This window comes from Sceloporus undulatus, chromosome 6, assembly GCF_019175285.1.
Source record: "Sceloporus undulatus isolate JIND9_A2432 ecotype Alabama chromosome 6, SceUnd_v1.1, whole genome shotgun sequence".
NCBI lineage: Eukaryota > Metazoa > Chordata > Lepidosauria > Squamata > Phrynosomatidae > Sceloporus > Sceloporus undulatus.
Window position 1 is genome coordinate 79,819,021 of NC_056527.1, and position 18,581 is coordinate 79,837,601.

At 40.5% G+C, this 18,581-nt stretch overlaps 1 protein-coding gene across 1 annotated transcript; it reads left to right on the forward strand.

Moving 5' to 3' along the window:
- The first annotated feature begins 3,920 nt into the window (after positions 1–3,920).
- Positions 3,921–11,279, forward strand: LOC121932474 (interleukin-8-like). Its single transcript, XM_042471102.1, has 4 exons — positions 3,921–4,036; positions 6,908–7,034; positions 7,120–7,204; positions 9,272–11,279. The coding sequence occupies exons 1-4, from the start codon at positions 3,967–3,969 to the stop codon at positions 9,287–9,289; spliced, it is 300 nt and encodes a 99-aa protein (XP_042327036.1). The 5' UTR covers positions 3,921–3,966; the 3' UTR covers positions 9,290–11,279.
- The last annotated feature ends 7,302 nt before the right edge of the window (positions 11,280–18,581 follow it).

Below are 18,581 nucleotides of genomic sequence, written 5' to 3' on the forward strand. Positions count from 1 at the left end.
AATAATAATAATAATAATAATAATAATAATAATAATAATAATAATAATAATAAATTGTTTATTTGTTAACCACTTTTCCTACGATCAAAGCGGTGTACAATATCGTTAAAAACAGACAATAAGAACAATTAAAAATTCACATCTAAAAATACATATTAAAAAAGTAAATTCAAACAAGATTAAAACATATTATAACATATAATAAACTATTAAAACCATGAATTACTACATATCAAAGACAATAGGGGGGAGATGGTCTCAGACGGAATTGGGAGGGTAGGCTTGTAGGAAGAGATGAGTCTTTAGAGCCTTCTTAAAGGCTTCCACCGTTCCACTGAGGCAAATCTCTTCCGGTAGGGCATTCCATAGAGAAGGCGCCACTGCTGTGAATGCCCTTTGTTGTGTGATCGCCAGTCACACCTTAGGGTAACTGAGTAAGGATTTTCCTGTAGATCTGAGTGTGCGGGGAGGATTATGTAGGGAGAGGCGTTCCCTCAAGTAACCCGGGCCCAAGACATTTAGGGCTTTAAAGGTGATAACCAACACTTTGTACTGGGACCGGAAACGAATTGGCAGCCAATGTAGAGATTTAAGATAGGTGTTATATGTTCGGACCTCGATGTCCCCGTAATTAACCTGGCTGCTGCGTTTTGAATCAATTGAAGTTTCCGAACCTGATACAAAGGTAGCCCCATGTAGAGCGCATTGCAGAAATCCAAGCGAGAGGTTACCAGTGCATGTACTACTTTTTCTAGGTCCCCTCGGTCCAGACAGGGACGTAGTTGGCATATCAGCCGAAGCTGAAGATATAATTGTATAATGTGAAAGGGCCCTACGTTATGTTTCAAAAGTACACAAATAAGGAACTAGGAATAAAGAACCAATGTCAGCACCACATAGTAAAAATACTCTCAACCTTTTTCTCTTCGTCTTTCTCTTTCATTTCTTCCTCCTCTCTCTTTTCCTCATTCTCTCCTGGAACAAATGTCTCAAAATTCAAAGTCACATTTAATGGAATTTATGTTAGTTATGGATTACAGCTTGTCTGTGTCTACAGTTGGCCCTCCATTTTCGTGGGGGAATCCATTTCGGAAACACACACACACACCCCTGCGAAACAGAGGCTTGTGCATATTCAAGCATCATAGCCTTGAATGGGGTGCACCCCCAGCAGGCATGCATGCCATTGGAAATAGTACAAGTTGCTTTTCCGTGGATATTCGAGTTAGGAGGAGTGACTGTACTTATAGAATGGATGCAACTAGAGCCTGGAAGTTACTTTATGGGTAACAATTCCCTAGCCAATATTACCAGTGGACCAAAAAAGTAGCCATTACAGCTCTAGATTTGAACTTGGGATAGAACTTTGACTAAAAGGATGGATGGTCCACGGTGTGGATGGTCTGGTCTTCCTCTTCCAACCACATTTGGAACCTTTCTGAAAATACCATAAGGACACCGTTAAGTTTAAGCTGAAATCCAAAAGGTGCCCAAGGGTTCCCTTTCATCCAAGCACTATAAACCTCAATCTGCTTCTGAGGAATTATTTTATCATTTTATCAAGAAGCATGTTGGGGGGGGAGAGACATCATGGCACATGTATGGCAAATCCTCTGGGCTGATGCACTAACATCATCTGTTTTAAATACTTCCAGGGAACAGTTCTGTCATGCCTTGCCTTATTACTTGCATTTTAGCAGGACCTCAGGGTATGGTGTCCTGCACTTGAAATCCTTGTTTTTCCATGACGTCTTCTTCTTCCTGTCCTTTTCTTCCTAGCTTTTCCAGCATGGATAATCTAATAAGTAGAAAAAGAAGCGCCTTAAAAACAAAAGCTTCTGGGACATGCTTTGAAATCTGGGAGAAAGAAATACTTTGGTAAATTTTGGAGATTTGGGGGCCTGGGAGCCACTCTTGGGACATGGTAGACATTTTGAACCTTATCACTACATTTAACAAACTTGGGAGGCAGACGAAAAGACATGTCTTGTTTCCTCCCTCTGCATGACTCTCATTCTTTTCAGGTTGTAAAAGCATGGGAGAACATTGCAAAAGCATCATTTTTGCCAAACGGATTATTTCAATTTGACAAATGGGACACTTTTATGACCCTCTCCCAAGGTTTTACAACCCGAAGAGAACAGCATCATGCAGAGAGAGAAGGGGGGGGGGAAGACACAACTTTTACTTTGCATCCCGAGTTTGTTCAATTACGCGATAAGGCTCTTTGTTCCTCCATGATCGAAAGTGAAAATCAGTATGAGAACCCCAGACATAATAGATGACAAAGCTGATTATATGAGCTGCAGAAGGGAAAACGTATTTTAGTATACCCACCGGCACAACGTCTTCAGTTTGATACCACTATCATGAGTCCATCCTACAGAATCCTGGGATCTATAGTTTGGTGAGAGGCACAGACTTCTCCACTGGGATGCTCTACAGCCTTACAAACAACCCTATGGACTTCACCAACATACAGATCCCAGGTTTCCTTGGAATGGAGCCATGGCCATTAAAGTAGTGTCAAAGTGCTACTATAACTATGTAGGATGGATACCTACATACCTCATTCTCATCCTCACTGTTTCCCACCTATATTATACAGATGCAAGAAAACTATATTTTTTATAAAGACACTGCCAAATTAATCTGTTTTAGCATAAAGGAGACATATAGCGATCCAACAGAGTCTGTTGGGATTCTGGGAATGGTAGTTGGTTGTGGCACTAGTACTCTGTAAACAGGCTAAAGGGTTCTCCAATGGAGAAATCTGTGGCAGCATGGACACTGCAGAAATAATCCGACTTGGCACCATTTTCTATAACTGCCATGGCTCCCTGCTGTGGAATTCTGGGGACTGTCATTTGTTGTGGCACCGTGACACATGAAGACATGTATTTTCCTAAGTTAGGCTTGGATGAACACATGATAGGGGTATCAAACTGAAGTACCCAGAAATAATCCAGTTTAAGACCAATTTAACTGCCCTGGCTCAGTGCTAGGGAATCCTAGGAACGGTAGTTTGTTGTGGCACTAGAACTCTCTCTGACAGAGAAGGCTCAATGTCTCAGAAAACTAGCTCCCAGAATTCTCTAGCATTGAGCCAGGGCAGTTAAAGCGGTCTCAAACTGGATTATTTCTGCAGTGTGTTTTGGACCAAAGTGGTGTCAAACATTTCTTTCTGGGGATTCTGTGTAAATTTACAGCGCTTTATAAATAAAGGTTAATAATAATAATAATAATAATAATAATAATAATAATAATAATAATAATAATTCTGACTGAAAATTCCAGTAAATATTGGGGAATTCTGGGGATTTGGTTAAAACATAACGGCAATATATCTCCGAGGCTTGCGGGCGACACTGAGCACCACAACCAATTACCATTCCCAGAATTCCACAGCATGGGAGCCACGGTAGTTCTATATAAAGTGGTGCCATAGATGGATTGGCACCACTTTATATAACTAAATAGCCTATTATTTCGATGTCGATATGGATATTTTATAAGACTGATATCATGTTGTGATTTTTCTGGGCTTTATTTGATACAAATTGTCATTTTTAACTGAACTTGTAATTTTAAACTCCATCTCCCAGAATTCCATAGCCTTCAGCCAAGAAACTTAAAACGGTACCAAACTGGGTTATTTCTCCAGTGTGGATGCAGCCTTAGGTAGCAAAGGGAGCCTAGAAGCCCATAGGGGGCACAAGGGCACCATCTGTGAGGGGGAGAATAACCAAATCCCTGTTGCAACGTAGTATTTCTGAGGAACGTGCCCAGCAGCCTTGGGCCTTTTTGGCTGGGCCTTCCTTGGCCCACTGCCCTCTATCGGCGCCTATGAGGCCTGGAGGGGTGGAGCTGGCCATTCCCTCCAGCCTCGCCTTCTATAAAAGCCCCGTGGAAGGATGGAGGAGGCTAGAGCTTTCTTTGGGAGGACGCCCCACAAGGAACAGCATCATGAGCCAGTGCCCTCCAGCCCTCCTCCTGAGCCTCCTCCTCCTCCTCCTGGCCAAGCAGCAGGCTCAAGGTAAGCTTTGGGCTTTTGGGATTCCCCTCAAGATCACCCTCAAGCAGCAGTAGCCCTCTTGTTGTTCTTATAGTGTGCCCCTATCAAGTCCTTGCCTAAGGAGAAGCTGCCATGGGGCTTTCTTGGCAAATGCATCTGAGGAAGTGGACTGAAGCCTAGGAAAGCTCATGCTGCCCACTTCTTTCAATTAGTCTCAAAGGGGCTGCAAGATCTCTCTCTCTGCATCATCATCATCATCATCATCATAGCAAATGCATCTGAGGAAGTGGACTGAAGTCTAGGAAAGCCCATGCTGCCAAATTCTCTCTTTCATTTAGTCTCAAAGGTGCTACAAGGTCACTCTAAACAACAACAACAACAACAACAATAATAATAATAATAATAATAATAATAATAATATTTTCTTGGCATGGTTTCTTCAGAGGGGTGATTGCCATTCTCTACCTCTGAGGCTGAGAGAGTGTAGGCAGAGAGGTTTTGTGGCTCCTTTGAGACTCACTGAAAGAAAGACGTTGGCAGCATGAGCCTTCCTAGACTTAAGTCTGCTTCCTCAGATGCATTTGGTATTACTATTACTGTATTATTATTATTATTATTATTATTATTATTATTATTATTTAGAGAGATCTTGTACCACCTGTGAGACTCACTGAAAGAAAAAAGTTGGCAACATGAGCTTTTGTAGATTTAATTACGTACTTCCTCAGATGCATTTGGCATTATTATGTTATCTGGAGAGATCTTGTAGCACCCTGGAGGCTAACTGAAAGAAAGAACTTGGCAGCAGGAGCTTTCCTAGACTTCAGTCTGCTTTCTCAGATGCATTTAAGCTTATAGCAAACTCTGGAACTCTGTATGATGCCTCTGAGGAAGTAGACTTAAATCTAGGAAAGCTCATGCTGCCAATTTCTTTCTTTCATTTAGTCTCAAAGGTGCTACAAGATCTTTCTACAAAACAATGGCCTGTTACAGACTGCCAAAATAAAGCTGCTTCGGGTCTCCTTGGAGGTATGCTATTTAAATGATGCATGCGTCCTAAGAGTCCGGAGGTTGCACCAAAGCCACACTCCATTCCTGAGCACTGGAGTGCAGCTTTGGTGCAGCTTCCGGATTCTTGGGGTGCATGCATCATTTAAACAGCATACCTCCAAAGAGATCCGAAGCAGCTTTATTTTGGCAGTCTGTAATACCAAATGCATCTGAGAAAGTAGACTTAAGTCTACAAAAGCTCATGCTGCCAACTTCTTTCTTTCAGTGAGTCTCAAAGATGGTACAAGATCTCTCTATATACTGATTCTACAGACTAACATGGCTATCTCTTTGAATTCTACTCCTGAAGATGAGAGAGTGTGACTTGCCCAAGTGGGTTTCCATGGCTGAGCCAGGATTCAAACTCTGGTCTCCAGAGTCTTAGTCCAACGCTTAGTCCACATTTGCTCAACTTTTACTCTTCATAAAAGCTTCTTTTCCAATTAAGAATGCATTTGACACACTGTATTACATTGATAGAAACTTTTTTTTAACCTAAAGCTAACTCTGTTGTTGTTGTTGTTGTGTGCCTTCAAGTCGTTTCTGACAGGCAACCCTATTATAGGGTTTTCTTGGCAACTTTCTTTAAAGGGGTTTTGCCATTGCCATGCTGAGACTGAGAGAGTATGACTTGCCCCAGGTTACCCAGTGGGTTTTTATGCTCTAGTCGTAAGGGATGAAATGGTAAGTGCTAAATTCAAATGCAAGGAGAAATAATAAAGTTGCCTGATTTCAAACATGTGGGAAAGATCTGTGGGTGTGCAGAAGTGAAAGACGTAGTGGTTTGAGTGTTGAATTACAACTCTGACAACCAAGATTCACTTCCCAGCTCAGCCAAGAAGCCCATTGGGTGACCCTGGGCAAGTCACACTTTCTCAGCCTCAGGAGGAGGCAATGCCAACCCTCCTCTGGAAAAACCTTGCTTAGAAAACCCCGTTGAACACACGAAGGTGTTTTCCTAAACCAAAGGACAAATTGGTAAAACAAAAAAGTTTAGTGAAAGGCGATTATATAAAAAAAGTATTTAAAAAACCTTTATTTACCAGTGTAATGGCAAGTTTATAATATAAAAAATGCCCGTTTTGGCAATAAACATCAAATGCTGGAAACTAGAAGTCCCAGGCGACCTACAAATAAAGCTATCCAACAGTAAAAGTACATATAATATCAGGAATGTATGTGTTTCCTAAGAACATATGTTGGAAGTAAAAGTATACAAATAGTAAATACAAATAAAACCATACGCTTTTCGACAGTTGTCTTCCTCAGTGGTAAAAATTATATAATCTAGAAAGATAAAATTATAATATCATTAGAATGTCAATAAAGAATAGTATTGAAGACCATATTGTAAAGTAATTGTTTACACATAGACCCTGTTATATCATCATTATTAGCTTGGAGTCATCCAGTATAAGTATGAAGTAAATACTACAGGAAAGGCAGTATATAAATAAAGTTTATTATTATTATTATTATTATTATTATTATTAAATAATAAAATCCTGAAAAAATAGATGTAAAATATGTAAATATTTTAAATAAAATGAACAAATGTGGAAATTGGCATTTCTTATATTATAAACTTGCCATCACATTGGTAAATAAATTTTTTATACTTTTTTAATAATCACCTTTCCCTAAACTTTTTTGTTTTACCAATTAGAAAACCCCCGTTGCCATAAACCAGAAACTGGAATGGAGAATGGCATTAAGTATTTAGTTTGCTTGCACAGCTTACCTACTTAGGAGTAAGCTCCAGTGAATACATTTAGCATTACATTGAGTAAACATGCATAGAATAGCATTGTGAGTCTCTGTTGTCTTTCTTGCTCTCCACAGCTGCCCCTATGACCGGAGAGTTGCGCTGCCGGTGCATTGAGAAGATCTCCGAGGTGATTCCACCCAAACGCATTGCCAATATAGAGCTCACCCCTGAAGGTCCCCACTGTTCTGTTTCTGAAGTCATGTAAGTTTCCTGAACCTGCCCAGTTCCTTTCTTGAAATCCTTCCCTCGTTCAGTTTTTTAACTGTCTTTCCCCCACTCTTGACAGAGCCACCTTGAAGTCTGGGAAGGAAGTCTGCCTGGATCCTTCGGCACGATGGGTGAAGTTGATCATCAGCAGGATTCTTAAACAGGTACTTGTGAAATGTGTTGACTGGGGCTGCGTGCACAGAAATCTTTCCAGGATTACTTGTGGGTCCATCCTGCAAAGAGTTAAAACCAACGGAAGTAAAATGTAGCTTAAAGAGAAGTATAGCAGGATTTTCTTTTCCTTGTTGGAATAACGTATCTGTTCAAAATGAATTGCAGTATTTGTCCAATATGTCGATTACTGTTCAAAATGCTAGGATGCTGACTGGGGCCAAGTTACAGAGATCACAAAACTCCTCTGCTGAAACAGCTTCACTGGCTACCAGTTCGTTTTCGGCCACAATTCAAAGTGATGGTCATGACCTATAAAGCCCTATATGGCTTAGGTCCAGACAATTTGAGAGACCATATCTTCCCATATAAACCTGCCAGAGCCCTAAGATCTTCAGAGGATGGCTTTTTCTCTGTCTCACCACCACTGTAGGTTCTCTTGGTGAGGACATGAGAGAGAGCCTTCTTGGTGGCTGCTCCCATCCTCTGGAATGCCCTTCAATGGGAGGCTAGGCTGGCCCCCTCCCTGCTATCTTTCATCTGCAAGCAAAAACAGTTTTATATGTGCAGGCTTTTAATACATAATTATGAGTTGGCTTTTATATGGGGTGTGAGTTGTAGTTACATTTTTTTAACATACTGTACATATTTTACTTTTTTATTTGATGATTTTAATTGTTTTAAAACTTCTATTGTAAAGTTTTTTTAAAAATTTTTTTTAGTTTTGAGCCATTTTGGGTCCCTTTCTGGGAGAAAGGCAGCCTAAAAATGAAATAAATAAATATTACTGGCCCTTAATTACTGTATTATAGTGTAAGCCATTTTGCTGTAGTGATCTGAGGACTGGACTAGGATTCCAAGAGACCAGGGTTTGCATCCCACTCAGCCATGGAAATACACTGGTGATTTTGAGTAAGAGCCTCTACAGATGGGTGGCTTAATGCCGACCCTTTGAGCCCCGGATGGAACAAAATGAAACCCTGAAAAGGGGCTTCTTTTTGTGTCCCGGTGGTGCGGCTTCATGACACCACTTCCATCCAGCACCATTTGGGCGCTGCGCCTGGCATGCATCATCATGGCGCATGCAGTATGCATGGGTGCATGCCGTGATGGCAGCTGGGTGGTGCAGTAAGGGCTTCGAGTGTGAGGATACTCAGCCTTTACCGTGCTTACAGGCCGGCATAAAGTGCCAGTCGGTACCGCCCCATAGTCATACTTTCTCAGCCATAAAAGAAGACAGTTCAAATCTCCTCTGAATAAATCTTGCTAAGTAAGCTTTATGATGGGGTTGCCATACTTTGATATTGCCTTGAATGTACATAACAACAGCAACAATTAGTGTAGTAATACCAGATGATATTAAGACAATAAAAGTACAGTTGGCCCAGGATATCCATAGGGGATCCATTCCGGATGCCCCTCCCCACGGATACCAAAATCCACAGATGCTCAAATCTGCTTTATTCCCAAATCATTGGGGACAATGGGACTTGTTCTTGCACCCTTCCTCTCTCATTGTTCTCAGTAGTGGCAGGTGAGTGGGCAACTGGTGGCCTTCTCCTCCATTGTTGCCTCCTCCTCTTGCCTCTTCCTTCTCCCATTTCTTCCTCCTCCTCCTCTGCCCTTTCCTCCTCTCACCTCTTCCTTCTCCCCCTGTGTCTCTTCTTCCTCCCACCTCTTTCTCCTTCTCCTCTGCCTCGTCTTCCTCCTGCCTCTTCCTCCTCCTCCTCCTCCATTGCCTCACCACGGGCTTGCCATCTGCAGATGCTTGAGTCAGCAGATGGCAGGTCTGTGGATACCGAGGGAGGACTGTGCAATTTTAAAGACCCAGAAAAATGTTTGTGTATCTAGCAAAAATGACCTCTGTAGACACCTAGAGATAAATCTCTTGATTTGTGCCTTCAATAAAAGGCAAACAACATGCAACACATGGAATTTGCTTATAGTGAGAGAATGATGCAATGCAAGGGAAAGAGAGATCAAACCTTAAGAAGGCAGCTTGGTCCTCTGTATTTTCTCATCCTTCTATTCACACATTATTCTGTTTGTGGCTTTTGCAGGTGCCCAGTAAGCTCTGAAGGAAGTACTGAAATTGGATTTGGAGCTGTAATGGAAGTTTCTGTGTGAGGGAGAAAAAGAAAGAAGTACTTGGAAAGCCTGTGGAAGAGAAGCTGCAACTGAGTTCTGCTTCTAATGATCTTAAAAACCAAACGCTTCAACTGCAATGCTACTTTTTCTACTTGTATTTATTACTGAAAATCATTTTTAAATGTATTTATTACTACCTATTGTATAGCCCTCTGATCATTTCAGAATGCTAGATGCATGTGTTATGCATGCTGTGAAATGAAAGGACATCAAATGTCAGAGCTTGGAAAAGTTTGCTTTGTTTTTATACCACAACTTCCAGAGCCTTTTGTTGATTGGCACTGATCAACAAAGTTAGTCTACAAAATGTATTTCTCCAGCTCTTCTGAATGTATCCCCGTGCATCATTTCAGTTGCTGTAAACCTGCTGTGAGCCACATGAAACATAAAGGAGGATGAAAATATAAATTTGCTTAATATATCAATGGGTGCCAGTGTGGTGTAGAGGTTTGAGCATTGGACTAGTACTTTGGAGACCAGGATTCAAATCCTCACTAATCTATGGAAACCCACTGGGTGATGTTGGCCAAGTCAAAGTCACTCGGCTTCAGAGGAAGGCAAGAGCAACCCTTCCTGACCAAATCTTGCCAAGAAAACCCCATGATAAGCCTTAGGGCTGCCATGAATTTGAAATGTCTTGAAGGCACAACAACAAACATATACTGTACTGGTAAATGACCAAGACTGCTGTCTGACAGGACGTTCTGCATAGCTCCTACTGAAATGCATGGAAACTTGTGTAGGTCCTGTCCACTTCATTGGGAGTTGTGCAAGAGGACGTCTTTGTGTATTGTGCCCAAGAAACTTTTTGTTAAGATACAAGAATATGAAATGTTTGAGACAACAGTTAGGCTAGAAACATACCTTAATCCTTGAGATGAGCAGCTGGCATGGATTGGGCAGGGAGGATTTTCTACCTCCCTGAACCTCTGTGAACTGCAACTGCCCATTTTTCTAAACTGGAAGCGACCAGAATGCAATGTCCATGTTTTCATTGATGATATTTTGGGCCTTTGCTCACACACTAAAAGCTATGAAACAACCAGCCATGGTCCTCATGGTGTTTTGGTGGCATGGTTGATTATTTTGTGCAATTTATTCCCAGTGAGCAGGACTTAAGGGGATCACACTGCACATCCTATTGGGTTGTGTAACCCATGAGTCACACTTTGTTCACAGCTGAGCTGTTGTTGGACTACAGTAGGCAAGAAGTCTGCCCTTTTCTTGACAACGGAATAAGGCTATAAGCCCAGTTTTTTTCATCAAAGATATAGTTGCAACATTAAAAAAAAGAAGAAGAAGAAGAAGAAGAGAGATTCAGAAAGGAATCTTGGGGCATTTTAAAGATCAACCAGTTTATTTCAGCATGTTCTTTTCTAGTGTTCATGCCGCTGTTTTATATGTGTCTTGCATCTGAGGAAAGTGGTTGGAGTCTTTAAAGCGCATGCTGAAATAAATTGATGAGTTTTAAAGATAGCACAAGATTCTTTTTCTAAATCCCTTCTTTTAAAACCTGTTCTTTCTATTCCCAAATTGCCTGGCTCTAGAGTGATGTTCAAATTTTCCATCAATTTTAGAGAGGAAGGATTTGAATTTATAATGGAAATTTGCTTTCATAACCATAGCAGACAGGTTTTGGAAAGGAACTGTGCAAATCTCATTAAATGAATGTTTTGATTATATTTCTGTGATAAGCGTCCTATTCACTGATGTTGCAAAGCTGCCTGTGGGATTAGAGAATGTATTTTTACTTTGCTTGATGACTATATGAAACTGTTTTTAAAACCATTATTTATGTTGAAACTTTAAGAATTAGATATTCTGAATTCACTGAAATATTTTTAATGTCTTGAGTGTATGGCATACTGCCATGCTTTTAAAAGAATAAACACTTTTGCTAAAGTCCTTGCATATTAAAAATGTTTCGTCTGTTTAACAATGGAATGCAATGTGAAAAATGCTAATCTTACTTCACTGAATTGTGCTTATCTTTGGGAATGGCTAGATGTGACTGACTTAGAAATGCTGAATAGTCAGGTTAACACCATAATATATTTTAATTTTTCAATTTCTATACTACCCTTTGGCCCAAATGGACAGGATATTATATGATTATATATAAAACAAGTTAAAATGAATTTTGAAGCCAGGCAGTAATACAGTAAGAGGGATTTGACTACAAAAATTACGTCAGGCATCTTCAACCCCAAGGTCAGTCCAAAACATAAATGCAGAGATCTACACTCCTTTTTTGAAGTACAGAATCATGTAAGGGTGGAGTCTTGAAGGCTTTATGCAGCACTTCTTTTTGTTTTTATAATGCAAAAGTTGATGATTCTAGCATTACACAGCCTGAGAATTAAAATGGATTTTAACTAAACTTAAGAATGTTGGTTGGGTCCCACAAAATTCCTCAAGTCTGATTCTCATATGAGTAGCCTGTTTATGTGCGCAGTAAAAGACTGGAAGAGGGAACCTACATGAAATAGGTACTCTTCTGAAGGAGACTTCCTTTTGCCCATTACTCTAGGAGAAATTAGAAGGCCAGCCCTAGTGAGCCAAGGATCCAACTTTATTTAGGGAAAGATGCATTTCTTTCACACATCCTGACAGACTAGAATCTAGAATCGAAAGAGAATGGGAACCTTACTCAATGAGCTCATACGTTTCCAAATCACTATTGCAAAGTACATATAAGAAAATTCCATGAAGCTAACAAATTGGATATGAGTTTTGACTTCCAGGACCAGTTGATCATGTATACCTGCCTTCAAGGTAACCATTCCTCAGATTTTGCTATATAACCCCTTCCCAAGTCTCTTGGCCTCCTAGAGGCCTTCACAGTGTCAGCTTGTTCTGGAAGACCAAGGCAATACAAAAGCATTAAGCTAGGTTAGCTCATGTGAAGCCATGTTAGTTTCCCCTTCACTTCTTTCATGATCACTTTTTTTGTTTCCCTTTGTCAGCAGAAGAATTGCAATTGTGCAGGACTGATCCTCCCATGTTCTACTCACATTGACTAGCTGTAAAATTTCACATGTATATTGCTATCCCGCATTCTATTTTTAGTCTGATGCTGCCCCCCCCCCCCCAAATGCCCTGGCATTTACATAGGTTAGGGTTCACATAAAAGATTGAAGGATTTAAATTATTACATGCTTTGGGTTCATCCTGCCTTTTTTGTTGTTGTTGTTATTTGTTATTTTGGGTGAAAGGCAGCATAAAACTGATCAGTTTACCCATCTGTACCCTGAACTGATGCAGCCCAAGAAAAGGTTTGAAACAGATTCTGCCAAATTTTCATGAGAGGAGAGGGCATTATGATGTGCCACTTTCCCCACATCACTTTTAAAAGGTCTTCGTTTTTCTTTCCTCCCCCACTTTCCTTCTTTGTCTTTGTCTTACTTCAATTGCTGCAAATTGAGTCCAAAGTGCAAAAGTAGTTTACACTCAGTCAACTCAGCAGCAGAGAGAAGATGGGTCAGTCTTGCTATTCCCTGTAGACTTGGGAGAAAGCAAACTGCTCCAGTCCCTCCTAGTTTGTCTGTTCTTCCTCATTAATAACTTTGTCCATCTTGGACACACTGATGTTGCTTGGCCACATGTGTGCCATCTTTCAACTGTGATGAGTTGAAAGGTATGAATGACATTCAGCACAGCCCTCCAATGTATAGAGTTTATCACACTGGGGCTACTTTTGGCATTGAGAGATTAAAGCACATTTAAAGCATTCTGCAAATAGAGCAAAAATGGCGAGTAATTGCATGAATGATTATCACAAATAAAGTGATATCGGAAATGCATTGTCACTGAAATCCTGAAAGTAAAAAGATGTGCATTAATGCTTCTTTATAACCACTTTAATGGTGGGTTATCACATCTTTCATGTGATAAACTCCTATGACAGGTGTAGCTATCCACTTTCTCTGTCCAACTTATAATACTGAGATGAAAGTAATGAGTAAAAAGATGTGCATTAATGCTTCTTTATGACCACTTTAATGGCGGGTTATCACATCCTTCGTGTAATAAACTCCTATGACAGGTGTAGCTATCCATTTTCTCTGTCCAACTTACAATACTGAGATGAAAGTAATGAATAGCATTATTCAGACAATGAGATTGTTCTCTTTACCCTTCTGCATCTTACATTGTTGTTGTTGTTGTTGTTGTTGTTGTTGTTGTTGTGTGTCTTCAAAATGTTTCCAGCTTTTGACAAAACTAAGGCAAATCTATCAGACGGTCTTCTTGGCAAGTTTCTTCAGAAGGAGTTTGCCATTGCCATCCTCTGAAGCTGAGACAGTGTGACTTGCCTAAGGTCACCCAGAGGGTTTTCATGGCTGAGCAGGGATTCAAACCTTGGTCCCCCAGTGTCCTCGTCCAACATACAACAGCTCTTCTTATATCTCTGTGTTCTTCCCTTCATTCTTCTACTATAACCACTCAATATGTCTTCTGTCAACTCCAGTTTCATATGGTTTCCATGCAACAGAAAATCAGCATTCTTTGGCCCTGCGTGGGCTCAGTCATCTTTGAACTATTTTGAGGGCCTCCCCTCTTTAAGGCTTTCCCCCTCTAAAGATGTTTTTGTTCTTCTGAAGCTCCTTGGTCTTCTGCATACAGTAGCTGTTCCCATTCTGGTTATGTAAGTGCTCTGACAGCATTGAGAGAAGTGAATGAGAATTCAATGATAAAAGTAGGACCAGCAACAAAATTCAGCAATCTAGAATACTCCTCTTCAGTATTCCATCCAGCCACACCTTCCCCCAGGATTCTCCATCTGATATCTCTTTTTCCATCTGTCCATCCTACATGAACTCTCAATTGTCACTAGGGTAAGTAGGCCTACCCTCATAATTTATTTGCATATCTGCAAACCTTGGGATTTCCATAGCATAGTGATATCTCCTTCTTCTGTGTAGATGGAACAGCTTTGGTAAACAAGGATCAATATTCGCAGAATGAGTTCACAGTAAGTGTTGTTGACTGATGTGGATAAGACTAAGTATGAGGATGACAGTGATTAAGATCATGGTATCCAGGACCACAAGAGCCGTAAAAAAAGTAAATTTGGCAGGAAATAGATGCATGACTGATAATATAATTCATGAAGTGTTGGCTCAGTGATTAGCAGGATCACCATTTAGAAACTGTTTAGGTATAAGACACAAGATTGATGTCCTGAATCACTGTACCTTCTTTGTTGTAGTCACATTTCTTTTGCAATGTTGGACATTCCATGCTATTTAGACAGGTTTATATCATCTTTTTGTTTCTAAGCAAGTGAAAAAGGGCCAGAAGTCTACAAAATGTCTTGGGGAAGAGTTCCAGATAAAGGTGAGAGCCTTAGGGAAGGTTTTCCTAAAACCTCCACATTCTGGAAGTGAGGCCATTATTCAGATCAAGTAGACACAGATACAATTAATTTTTCAAAGGTTCTTTCATGAATCTTTGAAATCTATCAGCATTTAGATATTGGTGCGGTACAGAGCGCTGAAAAACGGCGCCTGTTTTCTCTCCGCAGGGAAGCCACAGCTGCCAATCCGCACGCCTTCCCTGCAGAGTAACAAGTGTGCCACTGGTGCACTCATTATGCAAGTGCGGCACGACGCCATGTGGATGCCGTGTGGCGCTTGCGTAACAATATCAGCACCCATGTGTACAGGGTGCTGTCATTTTGATGCGTCAGGAAGCGCCGCCCCGAGGCAAACCTTGCACATCTGTACCAGCCCATTGTCATCAAAATTTAAATCCTGTGGCACTAACTGAGGCTTGCGTTTTGGAATTTGGATCTGGGTAACACAGAGATAAAATATCTGAGTGGCCTTTGTTAGTTAACTTTCCTTTAGGTTAACCTATACTGCAGAGTGGTCATGAAAATAAAATGTTGGGAGGAGAGAAGGAATTATGTATACCACTTTCAACCTATAGCAGTAAGAATGGAACACAGATATGGAAAAGGTATCTATCTAGAGAAACACAAAACATTCCTAACATTATGTCACACTCTTACTTGTTCATTAAATATTATATTGTATTACTTTTGTTGTACACCGCTGTGATCGAATTTGGAATTTGGAATAGCAGTATATAAATAAAAATTGTATTATTATTATTATTACGCAGGGGAATGGGAAGACTTCAAGTGTGAAGTTCTGTTTTATATTCTACAAAAACCGTGAAGCCCACCCATCAGAGACAGGTACAAAATAGTAGTTGGATGCAAAATGACAGGTGTGAAGGGTAGTCCAGCTCCGTCTTATGAGTCATACAACTGAGAAAGCTATGTCTTATGAGTCATAAAACTGAGGCCTGGCCCTGGATCCCAGAGTCTGGTCCTTCTTCTCCAGTCCACAGAGCAAGGGGGGAGGATCTCAGAGTAATGTCTTGAAAAGTGTGCGTGTATGTTTTCCTCATGTATTAGACTTGGTGCATTTTATCTGAATAGCATGCTGTGTGAAACTGTGGTTGATGAATAATGTATCATGTTTAATACCATCATAAGCGCTCACACCCTGTGACATCACAAGAGGTCATCCTTAAATCTTGGAGCTTTGGTCCTCAAATCTCAGGGCCTGGGGCAGTCCTCACCTAAACTGAGATCATCTGTCTGAATGCACAAGAAAAAAAAGCTACACATGCATTGTCACAACAGCCCAGAGATTCTAACACAAAATTTTAGAACTAGCCAAAAGAGCTGTCTAATGTCCTGGTCATAAGCAATCAATTAATATTCATATTCTAAGCATTAAATTGCTGAGAGACAAGTATTTAGTACAACTTCAGCTGTAGTTCTGCAAATGCAGTTGTAAGGAAGAGCATGTTGACTTAACACACTTTTAGCACAGAATCTCATTTTACAGCAATAGCAATAAGTACATTTCTATACCACTTATCAGTGCACTTAAGCACTCCCTAAGCAGTTTACAAAGTGTAAGCTAATTTTATAGCTGGGAAACACTGAGGTTTAAAGAATCCAGTCTTGCCAACATCATGCTATTAAACATATAAGCAAATTAACCAATTGGAAGTCTGAAACCTTGGCTGGCAGTCAGAAACCTTGGCTAGACAACTGGATTCCAGTTAACAGTCTCTACCCACTTCCACTTTCAAGTAGCTATAAGATTAGGGTTAACAGACAATCAAAGACAGGGCACGGTCTCACATTAGACAAGGTGAAGTGCCCAGTTTAGGGCACAGAGTGCAAGGAGGGGGAAAATCTCCCCCTGCCACTGCTCTTAAGTGCAACAACTGCCTCAGCTAGGAAGCCACTGGGTGGACTCTCCACAGCAGAGCACTGGTGGGCTTTGGAGAGCCCCACAAATTGTGTTCCTGCTGCAACATTATGGTCAGTGCCCAAAGTTTACCAGGCTACTATTGGTTTATTTTGGGGTCACTCACACTCATGTTTTTGTACTGATTTGTACTGATACAGGCAGATTTGATGATGTGATACCGATTCAAAGTTCCCATACGTTTACCACGATCAAATCTCTCCGTGGCATTTTAATCCTATTGACGTTCACATTTCCATAGTATCCATTTAAAACAGAGCCTCAATTTTGAACGTGTTCGATCATTCTCATTTTTTTTTTAAAAAAAATCAATCAAATGATGTGTATCTTTGTCATACCACTCAACTCAGTATTTAAAGCAGTGATTCCAAAACATTGGTCCTAGGTTAAGTGCAGTTTTTGCCACCCCTGCTGAAAACTGCATTGGGTACACTCAGTGCAAATATGAACGACCCGAAAATAACCCGGTTTCCACACCAGGTTATTTTGTAGTGTGAATGAGCCCTTTGAGGGCTACTTAGAGCAAGGCATTGTGGACAGAGTAACCATGGATCTTGGCCATGCAATGGTAGTGCAAGGATCTACATAGTCACTTCACCCATAAAGCTTCACTCTGAGAAGGGGAACCCCTCAAAGCAAGACACTGGAAGTAAATGGTGGAGGGAAGAGGCACTTGGGAAGAGGAGTTGGAGCTGTGGGGTGGCAAAGTAAGAGAGGGATGGTACATGTCCTTCTCCCTCAGAAAGTAGGACACCTTGACCAAAGGATTTAGACCACAGTATTGCTCACAATGGAAGACTTCGGCGGGTTCCACACCACCAAAAAGTACATGCTTGGCATGTACTAGGGTTAGGGGCATCCGGAAAGGACGCCCCTTCCTAACCCTAGTACGTGCCGAGCACATACTTTTTGGCAGTGTGGAACCCGCCATAGTCACTCAATCAAGGCCTAAGTGTCCTAAATCAGTGTACAGCTCTCTATCCAGGAGGATTCAAGTGTGCCTGCCTTGTCCAGGAGGATCCAATGGCCATTCTAGATGAGCAGGATGGGTCATTCCACAACCTAAAGTTTAAGTACTATAAGACATAGATCTGTTGGTCACCACACATATATGTATATGGACCCAATGGCTATTCCCAACTCAATCCTTGGGAAGTCCTACCCACAGTATACTTCAAACAAATCTTGTAATTATATGTTGAGAGTTACTTTGGATAAGGAGAAGGAGGTGATGGTGATGGTTGAGGAGGTTGTAACACATATACACAGTCTGTGCTGTAGAGTATAAAGAGCAGCTCCATGACTGTGTTTCGATGTTTATTTTAATTTGCTGTCTGCTATATTTTATTGTTTATTTTTCGAATGTTAAGATGTATTAATATCTATTATGTTTAATTATTTTTTGTAGAGTGTATGCCATAGGCAGGTTTATTTTGTTTTATTTTATCTATTTTAATTGATTGTATGTACAGTGCTGAGTAAATATACAGTGCTTTATAAATAAAGCTTAATAATAATAATAATAATAATAATAAATGTTATTTGGAAGATTTTTACTGTAATATCTAAACAGCTTATGGACAATGCCATTATGCTCACTCCACCTTTTATAACATCAGAAGATATATGTCTGTTCAACATATAGACAACTGAGAGATAATTAACCAAATGGTTTTCAGTGCAGATGTCTTTAATTGATCTGGATTGGCAATTGGACAGTCCTCTCTAGAATAATTGCAAGACATATTGTTACAAATTACATGTAGTTATAATTTGGTTTTCAGCTGCTGTGCACATTTATTCCATATATCAGTGTTCTGAGCAAATCTCTGCATCTAAAACCAAGACAAATATGTGATAATTTGCATGGGCAAACAAAAACCCTCTTTAGAAATCTGCCAACAAATTACACAAGCCATTGGAATGA

Bases quoted from the DNA above. Each gene is read 5' to 3' on its own strand.
- LOC121932474 (XM_042471102.1), top strand. From the start codon at position 3,967: ATGAGCCAGTGCCCTCCAGCCCTCCTCCTGAGCCTCCTCCTCCTCCTC. The intron at 4,037-6,907 runs GTAAGCTTTGGG...TGCTCTCCACAG, and splicing joins GGCCAAGCAGCAGGCTCAAG to CTGCCCCTATGACCGGAGAG. The intron at 7,035-7,119 runs GTAAGTTTCCTG...CACTCTTGACAG, and splicing joins TGTTCTGTTTCTGAAGTCAT to AGCCACCTTGAAGTCTGGGA.